The sequence below is a fragment of the Syngnathoides biaculeatus genome, chromosome 2 (genome assembly GCF_019802595.1).
Source record: "Syngnathoides biaculeatus isolate LvHL_M chromosome 2, ASM1980259v1, whole genome shotgun sequence".
Lineage (NCBI taxonomy): Eukaryota > Metazoa > Chordata > Actinopteri > Syngnathiformes > Syngnathidae > Syngnathoides > Syngnathoides biaculeatus.
Genome location: NC_084641.1, coordinates 27,198,821 through 27,223,255, shown reverse-complemented (window position 1 = coordinate 27,223,255; position 24,435 = coordinate 27,198,821). Strand labels below are relative to the sequence as shown.

Here is a 24,435-nt window from a genome sequence, read left to right as displayed (position 1 = left end):
TTCTCCATCATTCCTTTAATTTAAATTGATGCGTCTGACAATACAATACACAAATATTTTGTGGGCGCCCCGTTGAGTATGAGAAACCAAAATTTGACTCAGGAAAAGGAAACATACTTCAAGCATAAACAAACAAAAAAAATGTTTTCCCACCGTGTATATACAGTATTCCACAAATATGTTAATCATGATTGGTCAAATGCGGTAATCCTAATTTAGTTTCCGACTCCAAATCTCAATTTACCCCTTTAAACTCCGAAGATCATCCCGTTAATAACTTCATATTGTAAAACTCGTCCTATGGTGGAAAGGTGAATAAAAAGTGTTCATCCAACGACGCTCGCGTGAAGCAATCAACCCCCCCCAGGACAGAAAACAAAAAAAAAACTCATCCGCTGCAACCTGAACGTACGAAACCTGAAGCACAAATCTGCTATTGTGTCATTTATGAACCGACATGATAATTCACGGGCGTTATCGTCGGTTGCGCGGCAAGAACTACGACGGGCTCACATGCACAAGTAAACAACGTTACACTCGCGTTAGCCGACCGGTGAGAATTTACTCGTCCTATTTACACTCGTAATCAGTAACATTCGGGCAGAGGGAGCCGACCGTCGCGTCGCTTTCAGCCGGTAAAATTGAGCTTGAAGAGGACCGTTTGAGGAGTGGTGACGTCTGCTACCGCTAGTTCCTGTCCGTCCGACAAGCCCAGCTCTGCGCGGCGAGACAACAACAACAACAAAAAAAAAACAATAAATAAATAAAACTCGTGCGTTAGGGATGTCGACGGCGCGACACCCAAAGGAGATTTGCCATTTGTTACCTTTCAATGTTTTGCAGAGGTTCGGCCTTGTTCGTTCCTCGATTGATTTAACAGACTGCAATTACAAGTTTTTTGTTTGTTTCTTTGTTTTTTTTTTCCAGGATTTAAGTGAAACAAGTAAAATGGAAGCAGCGTGCTGAATAAATTACCGTAATTTCCGGCCTATAAGACGCAACTTTAAGGTACGGTTTACGCAGTGATGCGGCTGATTTGTTCATTTTTTTTCTAACGGCCACAAGGGGGCACTCCAGCGGAAAAGGTAAGAGTGAGACCGGTGGAATATATGTGCAGAGGAAGTGACTTTTACCGCCTTTGTTAGCGCTGTGCTAGCGTGTTGCTGCTATGTTACTGCCGTGTCTCAGTGATTTTTACTGGTATGTTTTTTTTTTTTTTTTTTTTTTAATCCAGGCCCTGTTAGCGCTGTGCCAGCGTGTTTTCTTCTTTTTCTTTCGGCTTGTCCCAATTAGGGATCGCCACAGTGTGTCGTCTATTTCCATCTGAGCCTGTCTTGTGCATCTTCCCCTCTAACCCCCACTGTCCTCATGTCTTCCCTCACAACATCCATCAACCTTTTCTTCGGTCTTCCTCTCGCTCTCTCTTCCTTGACTCTCTCGCCTCTGGACATGTCCAAACCATCCAAGTCTGCCCTCCCTAACCTTGTCTCCAAAACATCCAACTTTGGCTGTCCCTCTAATCAGCTCATTTTTAATCCTATCCAAGCTGTTCACACCGAGCGAGAACCTCAGCATCTTCATTTCTGCCACTTCCAGTTCTGCTTCCTGTTTTTTTCTTCAGCGCCACAGTCTCTAATCCGTCCATCATGGGCGGCCTCACCGCTGCTTTATAAACTTTGCCCTTCATCCTAGCATGTCTCGGGGACATTTACCGGTAAGTTATATTTTAACAGTCCCTGTTAGCGTTAGTGCTAGCACTAGCGTTAAACTCTTTCTGTACACCGTGTGTCTTTGTAAATATTTCGTTTTTCAGCGTGGGCACTTGCGACTTTTACACAGCTGCGGCGTACGTGTGTACCGAACGGTATTCCCTTGGCAGATAGTACTCGGTGAGGCTCGTAACAAGGTGCGCTCTGTAGGCCGGGAATTACGGTATGTCGCTACATTACCTGCAGGTACAGAGTTTTATTTTTGCCTTCCAGAGTTGTCGTAATTGCAGGAGATTTCATTTGTCTGGAAAAAAAAAATATGGAAGATTTAATACATTGTTTTTGCAATGCATGTTATTTTTAGCGGTTCATTTTTAATCCTTCTGCCCCCCCCCCCTTCAGTTGTCTAAAATTCACTGTTTTGTGTGGCATAACAAAAAAAAATAGTGACGTAGTGGTACACACGCCTGCCTTCGGTGAGGGCAGCGTGGGATCGATTCCCGCTCAGTGATGGTGTCGATATCAGCCCTGCGACTGACTGGCGACCAGTTCAGGGTGTAGTCTGCCTTTCGCCTGAAGCTAGCTGGGATAGGCTCCAGCTTTTCCGCGACCCTTGTGGGGATAAGCGGCTTGGATAGTGCCATGACATGACTAGTAATGTTGCATGTTTTTGGGGATGTGGGAGGAAACCGGAGTGCCCAGAGAGAACCCACGCAGGCACGGGGAGAACATGCAAACTCGGGTCGGGGATTGAACCTGGGACCTCAGAACTGTGAGGCCAACGCTTTAGCAGCTGATCAACCGTGCCGCGCCCCCATCTGAATTTATTTTTGACATTTCCATCAATTTCTTTCATCCGAGAGGCGTCTTTCCGCCATCGAGTTGACTTGAAAATTGCCCCATGATCCGCCTTGTATGCAACAAGCGTTTTCATTGGTCAGGAGGAACACATTCGACCAATCAACAGACGTGTTTCTAATCTTCCACCTCGCTTGCAAAAGTCGGACCGGAATATGAACAAGTCTGGATTCTGGCACGGGTTACGGCCGGAATATTGCAGAAAAAGAGATTTTTTTCTTCTTTTTTTTTTTAAATCAATGCAATTTAAAAAGACGGAATTCCGCCTATAAACGGGAAAATCACGTCTGATATAATGAAGGTACTGTACTTTGTACTGTGTCATATATTCAAGTGTTACTCACAAGGAAGCGTTCTCCGTCAGGTACTCTAAGACCTCCTGGAGTTTTGCCGAAGGCGGGAACTGGAGATCTTGAGGCACCTGACTGCATGCCGAACAGTTTTCCTGCCAGTCGCAAACGCCACAGACGGTTATCGGTCATTGTTCAACCGGGGGAAAAAAAAAAACGACGACAAAAATCTGTGCAACGCACCTTTCGCTCAGCTTCAAAGCTATAAGTGTAGAGTCCGTCCACGTCATTAAAGACCAGATAATTATTTAAAGGAATATACGCACTGCAAGACAAACAAATGGTGTGCGTTTGACAACAAAAGCCACATCTTGAGCGGAACGGTTTTGAACACGCCTCCGGCACCAACCTTGTCGCAATTTTGAACACTTCACTCGCACAGGCAGCTGCAAAAAACACAAGCACAGCGAAATGGGAATTGAGGGCTCTCGTGAATGCCAACGCCGTTCACGCAAATATGTTTTGCGTGTTTCTGCCCCGCCCCTACGCAACCACATCAAAATGCCAGACGATTTGTTATGATGATACTGGAAGTTTGTCCTCGGGTCTGAGGTGCGTCGAGGCCGGATCTGTCCCGATCGCAGGTTCTGAAATAGACGCGGATTGAGGAGCGGATGCTGACTCCTGCTCCCGCGTTGATTACCGTATTTTCCGCGCTATAAGGCGCACCTGAAAGCCTTTCATTTTCTCAAAAGCCGACGGCGCGCCTTATAATCAGGTGCGCCTTATATACGGATCAATATCGATCTTTTAGTGCAGCTCCATCTCACGGATGCATTATGCGGTGCGCCTTAAATATGGAAAAACTTTTTAAAATATGCCAGTTATTGGAGGTGCGCCTTATAACACGGAAAATGCGGTCATCCCGTTCCCTCCCAATCCCGGGACAACATTTTGCTGAATTCCACCCGCTACTTCTCCCCCATTTTTTTTTTTTTTAAACCATCTTGATTTTTCCTCATAAAATATGTCATATATGAGTCATACCATGTCTGCTTCAATCATTGCAATAAACGTATTCAATTATTGCAATGACAAAGACCAAAACTTAAAATCAACGTATTGGCACATTTTAATAAGAACACGGTACTAAGCACGGTATTAAGATGATGAATCTAGGATGCCTATGCAGGAGCAACAAAGCAATATGTTCATATTTATCCGGAATCATATTCATTCTAGCTGGATTAATATCCATCCATTTTCTTAGCCACTTATCCTCACGAGGGACCCGGGGAGTGCTGGAGCCAATCCCAGCGGTTAACAGGCAGGAGGCGGGGTACACCCTGAACTGGTTCCTAGCCAATCACAGGGCACATTGAGACAAACAGCCAATCGCAGTCACAATCACACCTTGGGGCAATTTAGAGTGTCCAATTAATGTTACGTGTTTTTGGGAGGCGGCACGGTGGTGCAGCTGGTCAAGTCTTGGCCACACAGTTCTAAGGACCCGGCTTCAATCCCAGCCCCACATGTGTGGAGTTTGCATGTTCTCCTACCGCCTGCGTGGGTTTTCTCCGAGTGGGCGCTCCGGTTTCCTCCCACATCCCAAAAACATGCAACATTAATTGGACACTCTAAATTGCCCCTAGGTGCGATTGTGAGTGCGGCTGTTTGTCTCTACATGCCCTGCGATCTGGCGACCAGTTCAGGGTGTACCCCACCCTCTGCCCGTTGACACCTGGGATAGGCTCCGTCCCTCTCCGCCACCCTCGTGAGGATAAGCGGCAGAGAAAATGTTGGTTTTTGGGAATCTTTAAGTGTGTAATTTAAAATGAATATCTTTGTCAAGTTAGGAGCAATTGAAGAAAACTGGACTTTTCCAAAGACAAGACTAAAACATCAAAAGACAGACGCCGTGTTTCGTACCAGCAATGACGGCATTTGTCGACGCCACGGCAGGAATGATCCGCTTCACAACTCCTGGAAAATGGACTCTCATTATCACACACACGCAAAAAAAAAAAAAAAAAAGCAAGTTTGTCATTTCTGGTGAGATCGCAAAACTGATTGGACCTTGAGTGAGTCTGTACGTCACTCCCGTGATGTTGAACTGCGCGGCTCGCTCGAGTGCTCTGTCGAACACCCACTGGATATGCTCGGGATTGTCTCCGTCCAAACTCGTTTCTAGAGAACGAGAATGTCGTGGTGATCATCGGAAAACACGGAAAGGATGAAATGATCTGATTTACCGCAATTTCCGGACTATAAGCCGTGACTTTTTTCGCATGCTTTCAACCCTGTGGCTTAATTTGTGCATTTTGTGCAGGGCCAAAAGGGGGCACTTGATCGGAAAAGGTAAGAGTGAGACCGGTGGAATATATGTGCCGAGGAAGTGACTTTTACCGGTATTTTTTTCCCCCCTCAAACGGCCCTGTTAGCTTTGTGCTAGCGTGTTGCTGCTGTGTTACTGGCACGTCTCAGTGATTTTTATTGGTATGTTTTTTTTAACCAGCCCTGTTAGCACTGTGCTAGCATTAGCACTGGTCGAGAATGTTGCTGTTGTGTTGCTGCCGCGTCTCAGTGGTTTTTACTGGTATTTTTTTTTTTTTTTTTTAAATGGCCCAGTTAGCGCTGTGCTAGCGTGTTGCTGTTGTGTTACTGCCGCATCACAGGTACTTTTTGGAAAGAATAGCTAAGGTATGTCATTCAAACTTTGAAAACTGTGTACCGTATTTCTTTGTAAATATCGCATGTTTCAATGTGGGCACCTGCCCCTTTTAATCAGATGCGGCTTGTGTACGTACAAAATGCTTTTCCCTTTAAAAATGAACTGGGTGAGGCTTAAACTCGGGTGCGCTCTATCGTCCGGAAATTACGGTAAGTGCTACAGGCACACTTCCCTACCTCCAAATGGCTTTTCTTTGGGCCACTGAAATATTCTTGGGTATTCAATGCAATGTTCAGGGAGCCTCGGCATGGACGCAATTGTGCACATGGGGAAATTAACCTGAGTATTGTAAAATAAGATTAGCGTCAACTTCATAAGGCAAATCTTATGGGATTTTTTTTTTTCCCCATCAGGTGCTTTTATGAAAATACATTCAAACCCCATTAAACCGAAATGACAGAAAAGGAGCAAGTGAGCGTGAGTGGCACCTGCGGCGGGTAGAGCTCGAGTGTGCAGTCGATGCAAGCAGTCATGCCCGGTAAAATAACGCGAGCGTTTCCTTTAAAGCCTTCTGTGCCTCCGTCGATCAGGGGGATGATGGAGCTGGGATCCAGTATTCCATCTTCGTAGCTCAGGAGGGATATCTAAATTTACCAAAAATGTCATTGAGCTTAAATCTCTTCTGGATGAAGATGGCAAGCATCCGTTGAAGAGAGCGCAAATTTCCTACCAGCATGCCGTTCATCCATCGCCGGGCGATGATTGAGTCCAGCCCACAGACGATGATGTGAAACTCTGTGGTGAGAAAAAAAAAAAAAGAAGTCACGTTCAAGTTTGCAGAATTGACTACTAGTTGACATCTAATGGGGAAAAACACACTTACGCCTATAGAAGGACTCATCAAAGTCCTGAATTTTTTTGAAGTGACTGAATGTTTCACTGATAAGGAATAAAACCATCACAGATTTTTTTTTTTTTAAGTTAAATGTGAGTGTGATGACTTCGCTGTCATTAGACAACAGTCTAGTGCTCCAAAAAAAAGATACGGGACAACTTTACACCCAGGGATGCGACTGTTAATGAAGTCAGCAGCCACGTCTGCTTTTGGTCGTCCGACATCTTTCGGCCTGATGAGCAAGTTCAAACAAACAAAAAGAGCCAAGATTAACTGTAAGAGAACAACAACTTGCAAAAACGTGCATCGCTATGACCAAAATACAGTACAACCTCGGTTCTCGACCACAATCCGTTCCAGAAAGCGGTTCGAGAAGTGATTTGTTCAAAATCCGAATCGATATTTCCCATTACAATTAATGGAAAAAGAAATAATGTGTTCCAGGCCCCCCCAAAAAAGTCTTTTTAAAGCATTTTTTAGCTTTTCCTGATAATAAACTGCATAGTAGAAATACTCGCATAGTTTAAATACTTTATACAATGAAATAATTTAAGAAATATATTGATTTTTTTTTTTTTGCTGAAAATATATGCTTTAGCAGTAGAGTACGCTAGGCTGGGAATGCAGTGCTGTATCAATAGCAATCTTTTTTTTTTTTTTTTTTAAATTAACAAAAGTGCAGACTAACTTTAAACAAGCAATAATGAAGTGAGGGAAAAAAAGCAAAGAAAATTGTTTTTTATTTTTACAAAAAGTAACATACAAAAACATTAACTTGTAACTCGAGTTAACGAAATCTTTGAAACAAAACAAAAATCCAGAGATGCTAATGGAACAAAGCGTTATTACTCTTCACAAGAAAAAAAGTAATGCAAAACTATCAGCTACTCTATCAAATCTTCGGTGGGGGTGACTCGCCCCTTGGAAGTTCTTTTCTTTTCCCAAAGAACTTATCTAGTGTCACTTTTTTGGAGCCATGATTGGGGCTTAATAGTCCTCAATAGGAAAAAAAAAAAAAAAAAAAGTCGATAAATGGAGCTACCGGGACACATCTGTGTACAGAGGCTGCGTTATACACAATGAACACAAGAGGCAAACTCCACGCAGTAATACCGTGCTGCTTATGGTGAAATCATTCATTCAAAATCAAGAACATTTTCAAGTCATCAATAACCCATTACACCTATGTAGCTTCTTAACAGATATTCTATATATTGGCCAATAAATATGTAATTGGATGACAACCGGAAAAACAGAATAAAAGCGTAAAAATGGAAACCTACCTGAAAAGAAACTGCCGATTGAGATTAGACAAGTCAATAGTGTCCATGTCGACCACATGAATGAGGCGGAACCCGGACAAAGCCTACAAAAACACCAGGTTGTCAGAGCAAAGCTGAGCGACGCTCTCGTTGCTTCAAATCCATTTCCTACCAGATCTTTGAGCAGCTCACAACCAAGACCACCGGCGCCGATCACCAAAATCTTGCACGTCTCCAACAGGAAGTGCAGAGACTGAAGCGGCACGTGCGCATCGAGGTGCACACACGGTGAGGTCATCGCTCGTACCGCAAAAACACTTCAGCGTGCTCGCTCACCTCTGCGCTCGGCTCGAAATCCGGATGTGTGAATGGACCGGGTCTCTCCAGGAACTTCCTCACGTGATTCCACCGGCCGTCCCAGTCGCAGGCACCACCGTCTACAGCCATTCTAAAAACCGAACATATTATCTTATGAGTATCTCTTTCCATTCAGTACAACAATAATTCAAAACATACAGAGGGGGGATGAAAACAATTTAGTAAGTTACCCATTGCGCAAGTTCTCCCACTTAAAAAGATGACGGCTGTAACTTTCATCATGGGCAAAATGAGAAAAAAAATCCATTAAATCAGTCTGATTTTGAAACCATTTATTAGCAGATTATAATATATTTCTGAGGCCAAGGTCCTCAGTCGGAAAAGGGTGGCGTGCGCTCTCCGGGTCGGGGATGAGATCCTGCCCCAAGTGGAGGAGTTCAACTATCTTGGGATTTTGTCCACGAGTGAGGAAAGAATGGAACACTTTTATAATTGGGATGTGGCTTTGCTCAGAATTAATTGAAATTAAGTCAGCACACACTTATCGTCGTCGATAGTTTCTCTGAACCCCAAATAAAGTTTAGTTGCTCTGTTATTACTAGCAGAGGTTTGAAGGTTTTCTACTCCAGCATTTTGAACAGTTCATTTCACTTTGTCTCAAAATGTTCTCCTGTTAATCAGCAATGTTGTTTCATTTTTGCGCACCAAACAAACCATTTGTAATTTTAGTCAAGATGTCTGACCATGGTTTCATTGGGGGATATCAAACTCCCAACCATGTGGAAAAATGTTTAATGGTCTGATGAAACTCTCAAAAAGACAGAATTTTTTCATTTGTTTTAATTTCAGGGACTTGGAAGTTAATGGAGGAAAATGTTTTCCAGGGAGAGGGGCGCGTAAACTTTTTGACATCCACTGCGCTTCAAATCTTTCTAAACATGTTTCATTGAGTTATTAACTCAATTGTTTTATGGAACTGCCAAGTAGTTTTCTAGTAAACTACAATGATGGGGGAGAGAGATCATCATCAGAGCTTTTTCGTGTATAATAACATCAGTAAATCACATTTCACCCACCGATGAGGGTTAACATCCATCCATCCATTATCTACCGTTTTCCGGGTCGGCTCGTGGGGGAAGTAGCTTCAGCAGGGATACCCAGACTTCCCTTTCCTCAGCCACTTTTTCCAGCTCTTCCGGAGGGATCCCGAGGCGTTCCCAAGCCAGCCGAGAGACATACAGTAGTCTCTCCAGCGTGTCCTGGGTCGTCTTCGGGGTCTCTTTCCGGTGGGACGCGCCCGGAACACCTCACCAGGGAGGCGTCCAGGAGGCATCCGAATCAGATGCCCCGGCCACCTCATCTGGCTCCTCTCAATGCGGAGGAGTAGCGGCATTGAGCCCCTCCCTGATGACCGAGCTTCTCACCCGTTCTCTAAGGGAGAGCCCGGACATCCTGCGGAGGAAACTCATTTCAGCGGCTTGTACCCAGGATCTTGTTCATTTGGTCACAATCCACAGCTCATGCCCATAGGTGAGGGTAGGAACGTAGATCGACTGGTAAATTGAGAGCTTCGCCTCTTTAGCTCCCTCTTTACCACAACGGACCGATACAAAGTCTGCATCACTGCAGACGCTGCACCGATCCGTCTGTCGATCTCCTGCTCCAATCTCACTTCACTCGTGAACAAGACCCCAAGATACTTGAACTCCTCCACTTGGGGAAGGATCTCATCCCCGACCTGGAGAGGGCACGCCACCCTTTTCCGACTGAGGACCAATAGTCTCGGATTTAGAGTCGCTGATTCTCATCCGAGCCGCTTCACGCACGGCTTGACGAAGCCAACAGAAACACATCGTCTGCAAAGAGCAGAGATGCGATGCTGAGGCCACCAAACCGAGCACCCTCTACGCTTTGGTTGCGTCTAGAAATTCTGTCCATAAAAGTTACGAACAAAATCATTTCGAATGGATTCCTGACCGGCCCTGACGCTAACTTAAAGTTTAATGAGAAGGTCAGTGCTCAAAAGAATTGACTTCCAGGATAAATACATGTGTACTTAATAATGTGGTCAGACGGTGTAACATTCTTAGATCGCATACCAGGGAAAAAAAATCGTTATGGGCATCATTAGTGGACACAAAGGGATTATTGAGGGACAGTAAGGCCGCCTCGTTTTGTCGGGCTTTAACTAAAATAAGTGAATTCTCGTGTCTTATGGCCTCACTGCCCAGACAACCCTTCTACGGGCAGAGACCTTTCATTAGCATTCGTCACTAACTTATCTGTCAGGTCTTCTATTCGCCTTCTTTTCTTCTCCCTGGAAGAAAAAATGGGAATAGATTTGAATCGTGCAGCGTTAGGGTCACACTGCGAGAGATTTAACCCCGATTTAATAGCAATTTTGTCCATTGATACTTACGGCTCCTCGGCATCCGCCATACTTTCACGGTCCCATGTCCTCGAGTGGGACGGGGGACTTGGTGAGTGTCAAAGCTGCGTAGATGGACGCAGGGTGGGAAAGGCTGGATGTTTTTTTTTTTTTTTTTTTTTGGGGTGTCATTTTTTTTTTAACTACAGCCATTATTATGTCGCTATTCAGTGTACTTTTACATGTCAGCTATAGAATTAAAAATGACCGTTTTAGTCTTCAATTGAACAAAAACCATAGCTTCCAGAAACATTTACATTACACTTCGGCTTTGACAGAAAATGATTCTTACATGATGAATAATAGATATGTGAAGCCAAACAAAATTAGAAAATTAAAATGCGGCAAGGAGCATTTCATATATCGCGAGAGTTGGCTTCGCGAATGACGCGTTTTTTTTTGGCATCCTACTGTCGTTTCAGGTAGGACACGCCCTGCTCTTCTATTATTGGGTGCAGGACCCGCATCGAAGCACTGTGATTGGCTGCTGTGTACCGGCTCACCAGAACAAAAATTTATTGTTATTATTTAAATACACATTTGGAAAGCCGTTCACCGTTACCGACTCTTCCCAATCAAGTGGCAGCGGGGCGTGTTCTGCCGCATGGAACAGAAGGGGGATTCTTAATAACGCCACATGGCCACGCTCAGCATGAAGCACAGTTATGAAATATTAGCTGCGTGAGAGCTGCGTACCGACGGCAGTGCTCAGCTGGTGAGGGCAAAGTGTCAGCCCATTTCACGTCTGTGGTTGATGTGAACACCAAAATAACAAGGATGCCTTCCTAGTTGGATGAATATGTTTCATACACCTCCATATAATATAATCAAGGGAACTGAAATAAATGTTTCATCGTTGAGGAGAGATATTGTTTATTTTGGGAGCGAGGGTGCTATGTGCAAATGCTCTGTATTCGTAGCAGATAAAAAAAAAGGTAAGTATAAAAAACTGTGGCGAATTTAGAAAGTTTGAAGTATTTTCACTATGTACGTATTGCATTTGATGGGAACTTTGCCCCTACCAGTGTGGTCGCCGCGTAGGCACGTTAATGTCCATTTCTGTTCATAACCTCACACAATCCAGCAGCATCTGCAGCTTCTGGTTTGTGATATGTGCGTGTTGTGCTTCTCCACTTCACGTTGACGTCATGACGGCCAAAATGGAGCTTGCGCCGCTCAGAACGTGGGATGATTTTTACCCCGGAACGGAGCGCTTCGCCAAGCCGGAGTTTGGAGATGTGGCGAGGTGGAACAACCGTGTGATCAGCAATTTAATGTACTACCAGACGAACTACTTCGCCGCGGCCGTGGTGGTCTTCCTCATCGTTGGGTGAGTAGCAGCTAGGACAGGCTAGCCTGAGCGGCTAGTTTAATTATCGTGCATACATTTTTCATGACCTCAGTGGCTATTCCGAGTTCTGTCAACTCTCCGCAGCTCATTTTGTTCTATGTAATCACTTGCATGCTGAATGTCGGACAGTCACTCGAAGATATTGTTGTAAAAATATGTACATAATTTGTATATACGTCAGAAAACAGTGTACCATAGACAGTGCAGTGGTTGTCAAACTTTTTATAACACCCCCCCCCCAAAGAAAAAAAAAAAAAACAAACATATTTGGCCCTACAAGGTCCAAGTGTTCGTCAAAAGCGTGCCAAAGATTTTATTCCGTTAAAAAAAAGAAGTATACTTAATATTTTCGACTGTGTGTCAAGCATTTCCGTTGGGCGGACTCTGCCAGCTCAGTTAACTTCTGGTCCATCAGAGTACAAAGCAAATTACCTACATTCTGAACATTTTTCCTCAACAGTTTCATCAAATTAAGTGACACATTTCGTAGGTCACTGAAATTGGAAAGTGTCTTAAATCAGATGCTGAATAGCATTAGTTATGCTATATCCCGTTTTAATAGTAATAGAATTCCTTCAGGTGTGTTTACTTTGTTTTCCTTGGAATATCCATCAGTTTTTGGGTGGGAGTAGAGTTTCCACCGTGGACTTGTGCCGAGGCAATTTCAAGCCACACAGCCTTTTGGTAAACAAGAATTATTCAAATTCCAATTATCAGAAGTGTGGTGGGCAGACGTAGACCTGAAGCAAAGCCAATTTACCTTTATCACACATTTCAGACACAAAGTAACTCAACATGTTTTACACAAGTCCAAGCATTAAGAAAACATCAACTCAAACATTTCTAAGAGAAGAAGGAAAATATAACTTAAATAGTAAGCTCATTTTAAAGTGGAAATTCTCTGTAAAGAATGGGAAAAAGAAATACTTTTTAACCCGGGCTTGAAAACAATCACACTTGGGCCCAATGCCAATTTTGTTGGCAACCTATTCCATTTTTTTAGCAGCATAATAGCGAAATGTTGCTTCACCATTATTGCTTCGGACGCTGTGCTCCAGTATTTCACCCGAGTCTATCAATGGAATACTTCCATTTGCATTTGGTTCTTGTATTCAGGGTTTAAACCACTTAGTGGTTTATAGAACAGTGGCAGAAGTTGAAAATCAATTCCAAAGCTGACTGGGAGCCAGCGTACAGACTTTAGAATTGGATTCATATGCTCCGACTTCATTGTTCTGTTCAGAGCCCGAGCTGCAGCATTCTTAATGACCTGCAGCTGTTTATTTCTCTTTTTGGTGAGTCCAGTCAGACGACCATTGCAATAGTCAAGTCTACTTGAGGTAAAAGTATGAATGAGCGTCTCTTGATCTGCTTGCCATATGCAAGCCTCCACTCTGGATATGTTCTTCGGATTTTAGAACTCCAGAAGTCCTCTTTTCTTTACTGCCAAAAACTATTTAGACAGACTATGCTTCCTTTCCACTTGCATCACTGAACCATCTCTGCGTTATTGATAGTTTACAAATACTGATCCAAACGGCTAAAACGCTCTCGTCTGTTTTGCAGGTTCCTGAACCCACTTGGGATGTTTCTGGGAGGGACAGTTGTGACTTTGGTGTTCATGGGTTCCGTGTGGGCTGGGGAGAATCAAGCCACCATCAAGAACTTCAAGAGGAAGAACCCGACCCTGTTCGTCATCGGCGTCATGGTCACCAGTTACTTCCTGCTGTCCCTGTGCGGCGGTGTCTTGGTTTTCATCTTCGGCATCACTTTCCCCTTGTTATGTAAGTCTTGTCAACACGTTTTCCTTTTTGCACTTTGCATGTAGTAGTTCTATGGTGTGTTCCTTTTCTACAGTACTCAAACTTCATTGGATTCCATGCCTGTTCTGTGCTGTTTTTTCTGAGCCCTGTGCCTCAAAATGTAATTTATTTCGATCATTTGACTAGATTCTACAATGTTTACCCACAAATGTACCCGAAAGCTTTTCAACTCACTTAAAAGTCTACCAACCTCCCTATATACATTTTATAATTGATATTGTTGTGAAAATTATTCACTTCAATATCTATACGGGGGGAAAAAATGAGCGGAGAGCATGTCATTTATGCGCAAAGTTACGGAAGTCTCACTCGACATCCCGGTGGCAGCCGTATTGCCTGCGGCGTCAGTTACAGAAGTCACGTCTGTGGAACATGCTATAGGAGACAAATAACAGAGATTATCGGATTTTTCCCACGCCAATTCTGACACGGAAGCTCTTTTCGAAAAAGAGAACGTCTCACAATCGAGTGAAGTGACCGGGGCAATATCATAAAGTTATTTTTTCTTTTTTAATAGCTCTATACACACCTATATATCATTTGGAACCCACAAAGCTCTCGTCCTTCGCACCCGTGCAATCCATTTTTCAAGACGAACCAAATCTTTTGGAAAAGTGTGAAGAGCGAATCCATCCTCCCGAGTCTTCGAGCAATATCCAGCAATACAACGAGACGGCATTTTGGCGAACGCGCAGGAAAAAACAGCCTCTTTCCCGCCGGTAAAGCTGGTACAAACACACAAACCCGCCAGTGTGGGCGTCTGTTTAAAAAAAAAAAAAAAAAAAAAGTCACTTCCTGCTTCTACTCTAAAACAAATTCCTCGAGAGGATTCTCATGGCGGGAGATGCAAAAATCCATATGTGACAACACCATTACGTGTGGTGAAAAAATGGATGGGACCATCCCAGCTGCCCCTTTTTTTTTTTTTTTTTTTTAAATTAAAAACATACTAAAAATCATGCTTCACATGTCAGTAGACCTTTAAACCTTTCTTGTCTTACTTTGACCCGGGCAAATGTCACACTTCTATTTTGTCCAATGATGAGCAACAGCACGCTAAACGATTGGTGTTGTTTAACTAGCCCAAAATGGCACATTTGGGAAAACAGAAACTCTCTGTTTTGTGAAATTAAACGCTTTTTAGTTTGAAGCAATAATATTTAATAATTGCAACACCTTGAAAAATTGTTGATGGTACACAGCGCTGTTTTTTAAAGTCTCTCTCATTGCCGTAGTGACCTCATCCTTCCATTTCACTTATCCCGACAAAGGCCGCGGACGCGCTGGAGACCTTAAGGCGCACTTCAAAGTCTTAGATTTTCCCCAAAATGGACGCCTCATAATCCAATGTACCATATGTGTGCACCGAGTTCTAAAATCTCGAAATGTGTTTTACGTGAGTGCGCCGCTTGACTGGCTGGGAGCATTTAAAATAACATCGGTTTGGCTAAGGACCCCCGAAAATGGCACCTACGAAGAGACGCGCTTACAAAGCACAGTTTAAACCGCGAGCTATCAGTTACGCGGAGGAGCGTGGGAATCGAGCAGCCGCGAGAGAATGCAAGAGCAACAAATCGACGGTTCGCAAGTGGACTTGGCAGGTAAACGAGCTTCGCCAAGTCAAGGAGACGAAGGTGAGTTTCCGCAGAAACAAGCCGACGTGGCCCGAGTTGGAAGACCACCTCGAGAAATGGATTAATGAGAAAAGAACAGCGGGAGAAGCGTCTCTATTGTCCACCGAGGGCTATAAACGCTTGCAGAAGAAATGAAAATGAATCAAATCAAATCGCCATCCATACATCCGGCCAAAGACTACTGTGGCACAACAATTTTGGCGGATGACAAAGAAAAATTGACCATCTTCTGCTCCTCCTGCAGTAAAAAAATTGCTGACAAACGCATTCAACCCAACCACATCACCAACATGGACCAGATCAGATGCTGCTCACTTTCGACATCCCTGTGAACGACACTGTCGAGAAGAATCGAACCATCACGGTAGAGGCGATGCGCAATTTGGCACCATGAGTCAGCTTTTACTGTTGTGGTTGGTTGCCACGGTGATGGACAGAAACTGACATAGCCCCCGTAAGTGAGACTGCGCCTTTTAATACGGCGCACCTTATGGGCGCGAAAACACGGTGGTCCTGGGTACACACACCTGAATTCGGGATCGATTCCCACTCAGTGATGGTGTCGATATCTGCCCTGCGATTGACTGGCGACCAGTTCAGGGTGTAGTTTGCTTTTCGCCAAAAGCTAGCTCGGATAGGCTCCGGCTCTCTCGTGTGACCCTTGTGAGGATGAGCGGCTTGGATAATGGATGGATCCATTAATGGAGCACCCAGGATATCTCTTGTGTTGTGAAGGGACAAGCATTGGTCCGTCTCCGTCTGTGTGCCATATTTACAAAATTAGATGCCCATTAATAAGTCAGATGTTTCACCGGATTGACGTCTTTAACCTCTCCACACATCACGTTTCTTCCTCATGTTGGCTACTCTGAGAATCACTGACTTCGATGTTATATAGGCAGAAATGTCAAAATTAATCTGTGTGCATTAACAAAACTGTAGCGTCCAAGTAAGTCACACTGCAAAACTGTAGGGGGAGCCAAAATATTCCAAGTAGTATTTATTGCCTCCAGTACTGTACATCTCAAGCAAATGTTTTTGGGACTAAAAGATTGCCTATTTTTCAACAAAAAGCACATTTGCTTGTTTTTAGCCGAGCAACACTGGCTTGCTCTTAGTTTTTCGTCGAATTTTTGTATGAGTCACACCGGAAAGCATAACTGAGGTTTTGCGGCAGCAGAACGAGTTTCCAAAGCACTCTGACTCACTGCTCGATTAGAACCGGATATTTACCGATACTGGCAAATCTTCTCTGGCGAGAGCTGGCTAAATTGAAGCAGTTTTGGGTTTTCCGTCTGTTTCTCTTAGCGCTTTAACGTGTTGCTGCAGGCAGTCTGATCACATCCCAGCCGGCCTGCCCGCTGGCCCATGTTGACAGATCGCTATGGTTTCTTGATGTGCACACAACCGCATTTACTGACTGATGTCATACTTTTGCAATCCACCTCGTAGAATAACACCTGCATGTGTGCGTCTCTCTGCCTGTCACTTTTTATTCCCAGCAAGTAATATCTAGATATGAAAATGCTTACAGTGAAGAAAATAAGTATTTGAACACCCTGCTATATTGCAAGTTCTCCCACTTAGAAGTCATGGAGGGGTCTGAAATTTTCATCGTAGGTGCATTCCCACTGCGAGAGAGAATCTAAAAAGAAAAATCCAGAAATCACAATTTATGAATTCTTAACAATTTGTGTGATACAGCTGCAAATAAGTATTTGAACACCTGTCTATCAGCTAGAATTCTGACCCTCAAAGACTTGTTACTCCGCCTTTAAAAGTCCACCTCCACTCCATTTTGTCCACCCTGTACAATCGGTAAGACTCAAACTTGTAACATGGTCAAGACCAAAGAGCTGTCCAAAGACTCCAGAGACAAAATTGTACAACTCCATGCGGCTGGAAAGGGCTACAGAAAAATTGGCAAGCAGCTTGGTGAAGAAAGGTCCACTGTTGGCTCAATCATTAGAAAATGGAAGAAGCTAAACATGACGGTCAGTCTCAATCGGAGTGGAGCCCCATGCAAGATATTGCCTCGTGGGGTCTCAATGATTCTTATAAAAGTGAGGAATCACCCCAGGACTACGAGACAGGACTTGGTCAATGACCTGAAAAGAGCTGGGACCACCGTTTCCAAGATGACTGTTGGTAATACACTAAGACGTCATGGTTTGAAATCATGCACGGCATGGAAGGTTCCCCTGCTTGAACCAGCACATGTCAAGGCCCGTCTTAAGTGTGCCAATGACCATTTGAATGATACAGAGGAGTCATGGGACAAGGTTTTGTGGTCAGATGAGACCAAAATGGGACTTTTTGATCATAATTCCGCTAACCGTGTTTGGAGGAAGACGAATGATGAGTTCCATCCCAAGAACACCATCCCTACTGTGAATCATGGGTGTGGTAGCGTCATACTTTTGGGGGCGGTTTTTTTGCACATGGTACAGGACAACTGCACTGTATTAAGGAGAAGATGACCGCGGCAATGTATTTTGTGATTTTGGGGAACAAGCTCTTTCCCTCAGTCAGAGCATCGATGATGGGTTGTGGGTGGGTCTTTCAACATGACGATGACCCGAAGCACGCAGCCAGAAAACCCAAGAGTGGCTCGGTAAGAAGCACATCAAGGTTCTGGCGTGGCCTAGCCAGTTTCCAGACCTAAATCCAATAGAAAATCTGTGGAGGGAACTGAAACTCTGTTTCTCTCAGCGACAGCCCAGAAACCTGCCAGAGGACAAAATCCCTCCTGCAGTGTGTGCAAACTTGGTGAACAACTACAAGAAACGTTTGACCTCTGTAATTGCGACCAAAGGCTACTTTACCAAAATATTAACATTGGTTTTCTCAGGTGTTCAAATACTTATTGGCGGCTGTATCACACAGATAAATTGTTAAAAAAAAAATCATACATTGTGATTTCTGGATTTTTCTTTTTCGATTATCTCTCTCACAGTGGACGTGCACCTACGATGCCAATTTCAGACCCCTCCATGATTTCTAAGTGGGAGAACTTGCAATATAGCAGGATGTTCAAATCCTTATTTTCTTCACTGAATATTATTTCCGTTCTTGCCGTTTAGTAATCCTCATCCACGCCTCCCTGCGACTGCGCAACATGAAGAACAGACTGGAGAACAAGATGGAAGGCGTCGGAATGAAGAAGACTCCCATGGGCGTCATCATGGATCTCTTGGATCAGCAGGAGGAGAACGTGAACAAAATTCAGGATTTTATCGAAAGCAAATTAAAGCAGTAAGGTTGTAGGAGAAAGGGATGTTTGCTCCATCATCACGCATGCCATGAGTAGAATGGCGTTGTTCCTTTTGGCCCCCCGGTCTGCCATTTTGCTTCTTTTTTTTTTTTTTTTTTTTATTACAGTTAGACGAACACACTACTTAGCGTTTACGCAGCTTTCAATAGTCAGAGTTGAAAGGCAGATGGCACCAGCAAAGGTTTCAGTATTCCCAAGTCAAAAGTTTTAAAAATACACATCTCCTTGACGATATTGCACTCCTTAGATCCCAACCTGGGTCCCATTTTTTTTTTTAATCTTTGATTTAATTGTGCTGCCTTGTTGAAATAATTTCTAGTTTGATCCTACCCATTATAAGAAACCCATTGCAAAAACGCAGATTTATTTCTTCCATCTTGTCATTTTAGGATCCAACACTAATGTGTGTCTGGTGTACATGTGTTGTCACTCGTAATCCTGATTATAAATAGAACAATTTTTCAGGCGGTGTGACCATGTGCTGAAAGCTTCGAGGAGCCCAAGTTTATCCCCGCTGATCGCTGCTTTTGCAATTGAAAAGGAATGGCTCGTTCAGCTTTATTCTACTATCGTATGTATATGTTTGCTGTTTTGGGTGTATTATTTCTATTATATCATGAATATAGTGGTGTAGGATGCCTACAGTTATTGCTTTTACTGAATGGATCAGTACTGGATTGGCAACTCGTATGTATTGAATGAAGAAAAATGGTATCTGTAACATTGCTTTTACGCTGCTGCCGCGTTAGCGATCTTTGAAGCTTTTCTCGTGTGCACATTGCACAATTTTTGCATGAAGGCCATTTAGAGAGGTGGAGTGGATGGATGCAATATGTTGTCCTCAATCATACGTGTCACCCCCGCGCCCCCCATTCAGCAACCGTGACGGTGTGATCACGAAGCCAAATATTAAACACGGCTGTATAAACCAATTCATGATGTAATGTTTTCTTTTCACTTCATGAATGCATTCAGTACTTATATGTGAGGTTGTTTATAAATTGAAAAATTAAAGTCACAATTCAGCATTTAGTAAATATAACCCTGAGCACAAAGTGTGGAAATTGGATGGATGTACGGGTTAGAAATGAACTCATTAGAGGGACAACCAAAGTTGGATGTTTTGGGGACGAGGTTAGAGAGAGCAGACTTGGATGGTTTGGACATGTTCAGAGGCGAGAGAGTGAGTATGTTGGGAGAAGGCTGCTGAGGACGGCGCTGCCAGGCAAAAGAGCGAGAGGAAGACCCAAAAAAAGGTTGATTGATGTTATGAGGGAGGACATGAGGACAGTTGGTCTTAGAGTAGAAGATGCACGAGATAGGCTTAGATGGAAAAACATGGCACGCTGTTGCGACCCCTGTCGGGACAAGCCGGAAGGAAAAGAAGAAGAAGCCCAAAGTGTGGAAATGAACATAAAACAGTTGAGCTTCCCTCTGAATAAACATACATTTGCTCTTTTGTTTTTTAGGTGTAAATAACCTTTTGTTGCATTTTAATCTTGAAAGCATTCCACTCAGCGTTGCCTTTTGTGAAACGTGGAAAAAAAAAAAAAAAAAAAACAGCCAGCCGCTGTGTGTGTGAGTGTTAACGTGGTTCTTGCTCACTGTACAGTTCATTTCCAAAATACAGTACGTGTCAGACACAAGATTGAGTCACTGCCTCAGATGAGACTCGTTTCACTTGATTCCAGGGCTTTGGGGAGCGGCACCTGCAAGGAAAGTCAGTTCAGTTTGTTTCTAAAGTTTACATGGCATTCAGTCAAGGTGTCTTATGACGGCCGGGATTCACTCCACTTCCCTCCGACCCCAAACAGCATACGATATTGGGTGTGTACATTCAAAGATGGCATCTGTCGGGTGTCGCTTGCGCCACGGCTAAAACGTTTCTTTAGCTAGTTTTATTGCCTCTCTGACTTTGGCCCCACTGTGGAAGATTCTATCAAACACATTGCTTGAATGTAATATGTTGGATTCGACAAAACCTGATCTTAGTCCAAGGATATATTTCCAGACTCTTCTCACCTGAGATAGACTCTCAGTATGTTGATGAAGCTGTAGGAGCATTCGCGCCACCGCTCAGTCCTAACTTAATCTACACTAATTGATTCTAACCCTTGTGAAATGTCTGATGTATTTTTATCACAGCAGTAATACTCACAGATTTAAGATAGGCCACGTTACTCTTCTTGATCTCATTTAGGAGCTCATCTCGAGGTGTGGGATCAACCTTGGGTGGCACTCGCCTGCGAGGGACCGGCTTCAAAGTCTTTATCACATCCTTCAGGTTTGGTCTTTCGTCCGCTGTGCCCTGGGTGACGGACTCCTTGACTTTGGGAGTCTTCCTCAGTTGGAAACCTGCTCTCTCTTTTCGACTGGCATCCCTTCGGTCCAACTCCAAAAACGGGTCACGTTTCTTCGGCGTTTTCTTCAGCCGAACGTCCTTCAACGGGTTTTGAGGCTCAGCACCGGGTTGTCTGGGAATTTTGTTGTGTTTGACCTGCCTCGGGGCCTCTGCTGGTTCTTCAGTTTCTACTTGTTCTTCTTTTGGGGGTTTCTTGTTCAGTTCTTTTGGGGGTGTGACAAGCCCATGTTTCTGCAGGAGTTCCAGGGGCGGTATGTACCCCAGCATTTCAAGTAAACCCGGAGGCAGGTTGAGACTGCTTTCGTACATCTGCATCACCTCCCTCTGCTCCTTCAGCTGCTGCTGCTTTTGCTCTTCCTTTCTCAGTTGCCTCTGGCGGTCCAGATTCCTGGTTAACAGATTGGTCACCACCATCCTTGGCCCGGGCTGTTCAAAATGGTATCCCATCTTCAGGAGGGTGTTGTTGGCCTTGAGCAGGCGCGAGATCTCCATCTCGGCGTGGTGACCCAGCATGTGTCTTTGGTTGTGAAATCGCAGTTCAGTGAGGGTCTCATTGAATTGTAGGCAACGAATGATGGCGACAATTCCTTTTCCCGTAATGAAGTTGGACTCGATGTTCAGCGTTGTGATGCTGCGATTCTCGCGCAACATGTTGGCCAGGTTGAAGGCGATGTTTTCATCCACACCCGTGTTAGCGATGCTAAATGTTTTCACGTGCTTGTTCTTCTTCAAGGCATTGACGTAGTCCAGGAGCATCTCTTTGGGAATGTTCTCTATGTTGTTGAGGTTTACCTCGGTGACAGAAGAGTTGTTGTTGCGGATCTTGTCAAGTGTCGATTCCAAGTTTGTCTCATTTCCTGAAGGTCGTGATGTCATTTTGATGTTATTGAGTGCCAATTTAGGGATTTTTAATTTATTAATTTTTTTCTCCTCTTTCTGCTGGAGCTTGTCATCGGGCTCACTTTTCTTCCTATCATCAGGTAAGTCTGAAGGAGGAAATGTGTCTATAATTTTACTTTCTTCTTTTACTCCTGGAGTTCTGTCTTGGCGCTCTGCATTTTCCATTTCTGTGGTATCAGATGCTGTTTCAGTATTTGGATTAAGATCTTTATCTTTCTCACGGATCTCCTCGTCTGTTTTTTTGCTCTCTTTTACCTCGTCAACAATCGCTTCAGTCACTTCTTCAATTATTTCCCCTTCTCTGGTGCCATGTTTGTGCTTGTTCTCAAGTATTTGCTCAATCACTTCCTGTGCTTCATCATCATGCCCATCTTCCACAGTGTGGACTTTTGCATTTTCTTCAGTCTCTTCCCTTAATGTTCTCTGATGAAGATAACCAAGGGGACCGACATTGTTACATCGTGTCTTCCCGAGCTTTATTATTATTGTTATTATTATGTTTGAACTCGCGTTATTCGAAATATTTGGCATAGAGTCTGGTCGTCTCTTACCTCACTGGGTAGCAGAGTAGCGGGCACTCTTTCTTCCTCAAGCATGCGCTTGGATTCTTTCTCCCAGTAGAGGTATCCCACCAAGGATCTGTGGTCAAAGGTTCCAGTCGGAGGCTTTTCTGTCTGGTCCTTCTGCCTTTGCCCAACTGGAACACTATCATCTGGAGCAATCATGATATCCATTTCACTCTGGAGCTCCTTAAGCTCCTCGGGCGAAAGCATAGCAAGGAGTTCATCCTCATCAATGTCCTCTTCATTGAGGTCCTCATTTTCTCGGCTGGACATGTTTAGGTTCTCGATTCGAATTCTGTCAAAGGATGCTAAAGGTTTGTCAGACCGCAGCGCAAACTGGCAAGCTTCTGACTTCAGCTGGAGTTGCTTTGCTCCTGCCCCGTGGGGAGTCTAAAATTAAACACTGAAGTGCACGGGAGATATTTACAGCAAGACAAGTAGGGGGCGAAAGGCATGCTATCAGTCTTTTTTCAGCCCCTCCTCACAGGGCTTTTGGGATGACAGTTGCGTCGGGCAAATGAAAACGGCATGATTGACTGCAGCAGGTGGACTATTTTCTCAAGCGTGATCAGACTACACTAGTAGCACAACATTTATGTGTAAATTCATTCCATCTTCCATCAGTCTTTTCGGACCATAACTCTAAGCAGTTTAACGCTACAATTATTTAAAAAAAAAAAACATCATTTTCATCATTAGTTGTAAATATCGATTTATCTAAGAAGGGAAACCGAACTAGCTGTGAAGCAACAACCGTCCATGAAGTGACAGCAGCCATTTGAGTTGCACAAGTATTTATTCATCCTTCTCCGCAGTGGAAAATATTTCATCATGACACATCACGAGGTACTCAGAACTACGCACAGACTGTACAAATGTGTGAGGGGGGGGAAAAACAAAATTGTTTTTGATGGCAGTGGTCTGGTTCTTATCAAAGTTATCAAAACAGATCTTCTCCACATGCACTTTTGACCACATCACAGCACAAACTGACAAAAGAGTAACTATTAACATTATTGACAGAATACATTCAGATTCCAGTTTTAAAGAATGGAAGGAAGGAAATTCCTCTCCTTCTTATACACGGTCTGCTCTAATGAACGATCACATTGTCACATTCACAGTCTGAATCAATTACGACTGCTTTTATGGAACAGGTGATTATTATTATTTTTTTTTTAACCTGCTGTTCGGCGCAAGGCAGCAGCTAGTTCATGTTTATGTTCCGAGTCAATGCAAACAAAGTGTTTGTTTCCTTTCTACCTCAAGTACAAACCAGTGGCGTTGTGCAACATTTTGAAATTTCGAGACGTCTGTCTTGCCTCTACAATCCACCCGATTGAAGGCACCCTGGGTTCCGAGGTTAGTCATTGGAGGGAAAGCCTGCGTTTAATTGTCATCCTCTTCATTGCGCCGCTGGCCATGGCTTTTTTTTTTTTGCGTGTTCCACAAATGGGGTTTTGGTAGTCATCAATGGATGCTCGTGTAGCTGTTGCCCAGGTAAAACCTGAAAGAAGACACCAAAATCAATCGAGCATTCACTGAATCAATTATTTGAGACGGATCTTGATGCAAGACTGAAGGAATGAAAGTAAAGAAACTCTACGGGGTGAAGATAAAAGCATGGCATAATGAAGTGTAGCTTTACAACATCGTGGTGACCCCCCCCCCCCCCCAAAAAAAAAAAAAAAACGCCTTCGCAAGAAATGGTCTTAATGTAAATCCGACCCAACATGAAAGTACTGCCATGATGAGCCATCTTTTTGATTTGCACAATAGATTTAGGTTTCTAGGGGTTGCAATGGCCTGCGAGGTAACGCTATCAGGGCTGTTTTTCCCCCCTCTACTCTTTCCTAGTGTGTTTTATATTTCATTGCAAAGTAGAAAATCAATGGTAAAATTCATACTACATGTATCGTACAGTACAATGCTCCTCTTTGTAGTGATGTTGTGAGTATCTCCCTTTGGCACGTGGATGTGTCAGCCCCGAGATCGCTTTTCAAACAGCCCGTGGGAGTGCGTGGCATGTGGACGTGGCCTGGCAACGAGTGGCCACGCAAACATGTGCCGGGACAAGGAAAACAATTCCGATCAGTT

General features: G+C 43.9%; 4 protein-coding genes across 9 annotated transcripts in view; 1 reads left to right on the top strand and 3 right to left on the bottom strand.

The window, feature by feature from the left end:
* On the bottom strand, nt 1-10,537 carry uba3 (ubiquitin-like modifier activating enzyme 3). 4 transcript variants are annotated; one of them, XM_061844365.1, is made up of 19 exons: nt 10,423-10,466; nt 10,282-10,320; nt 8,234-8,275; nt 8,022-8,133; nt 7,858-7,938; nt 7,707-7,789; nt 6,575-6,655; nt 6,412-6,455; nt 6,259-6,323; nt 6,017-6,172; nt 5,765-5,867; nt 4,934-5,044; nt 4,787-4,840; nt 3,267-3,303; nt 3,101-3,182; nt 2,912-3,012; nt 1,950-2,013; nt 827-881; nt 1-717 (listed from the first exon to the last, which is right to left on the bottom strand). In XM_061844365.1, the coding sequence occupies exons 1-19, from the start codon at nt 10,440-10,442 to the stop codon at nt 629-631; spliced, it is 1,419 nt and encodes a 472-aa protein (XP_061700349.1). In that variant the 5' UTR covers nt 10,443-10,466; the 3' UTR covers nt 1-628. The 4 variants fall into 4 exon arrangements, with proteins under 4 accessions (XP_061700349.1, XP_061700362.1, XP_061700357.1 ...); XM_061844378.1 differs by lacking the exon at nt 8,234-8,275 and having other exon boundaries at nt 10,423-10,537; XM_061844373.1 differs by lacking the exon at nt 8,234-8,275 and having other exon boundaries at nt 10,258-10,320; nt 10,423-10,457.
* Nucleotides 10,538-11,519: 982 nt separating this feature from the next.
* LOC133513499 (PRA1 family protein 3-like) lies at nt 11,520-19,445 on the top strand. Its single transcript, XM_061844360.1, has 3 exons — nt 11,520-11,761; nt 13,349-13,566; nt 18,323-19,445. The coding sequence occupies exons 1-3, from the start codon at nt 11,580-11,582 to the stop codon at nt 18,496-18,498; spliced, it is 576 nt and encodes a 191-aa protein (XP_061700344.1). The 5' UTR covers nt 11,520-11,579; the 3' UTR covers nt 18,499-19,445.
* A 642-nt stretch (nt 19,446-20,087) lies between these two features.
* On the bottom strand, nt 20,088-22,702 carry lmod3 (leiomodin 3 (fetal)). Of its 2 annotated transcripts, XM_061809778.1 has the most exons (3): nt 22,327-22,702; nt 20,672-22,198; nt 20,088-20,222 (listed from the first exon to the last, which is right to left on the bottom strand). In XM_061809778.1, the coding sequence occupies exons 1-3, from the start codon at nt 22,609-22,611 to the stop codon at nt 20,175-20,177; spliced, it is 1,860 nt and encodes a 619-aa protein (XP_061665762.1). In that variant the 5' UTR covers nt 22,612-22,702; the 3' UTR covers nt 20,088-20,174. The 2 variants fall into 2 exon arrangements, with proteins under 2 accessions (XP_061665762.1, XP_061665753.1); XM_061809769.1 differs by having other exon boundaries at nt 20,088-22,198.
* Nucleotides 22,703-23,132: 430 nt separating this feature from the next.
* The window catches only part of frmd4bb (FERM domain containing 4Bb), a 31,589-nt gene continuing 30,286 nt past the window's right edge, over nt 23,133-24,435 (bottom strand). For both annotated transcript variants that reach the window (XM_061844343.1, XM_061844350.1), the window contains one exon: nt 23,133-23,845. Coding sequence is in view for 1 of the 2 variants with exons in the window: in XM_061844350.1 (XP_061700334.1) it covers nt 23,809-23,845 (37 nt within the window). In the remaining variant the exon portion in view is untranslated. The remainder of the gene's footprint in view (nt 23,846-24,435) is intronic.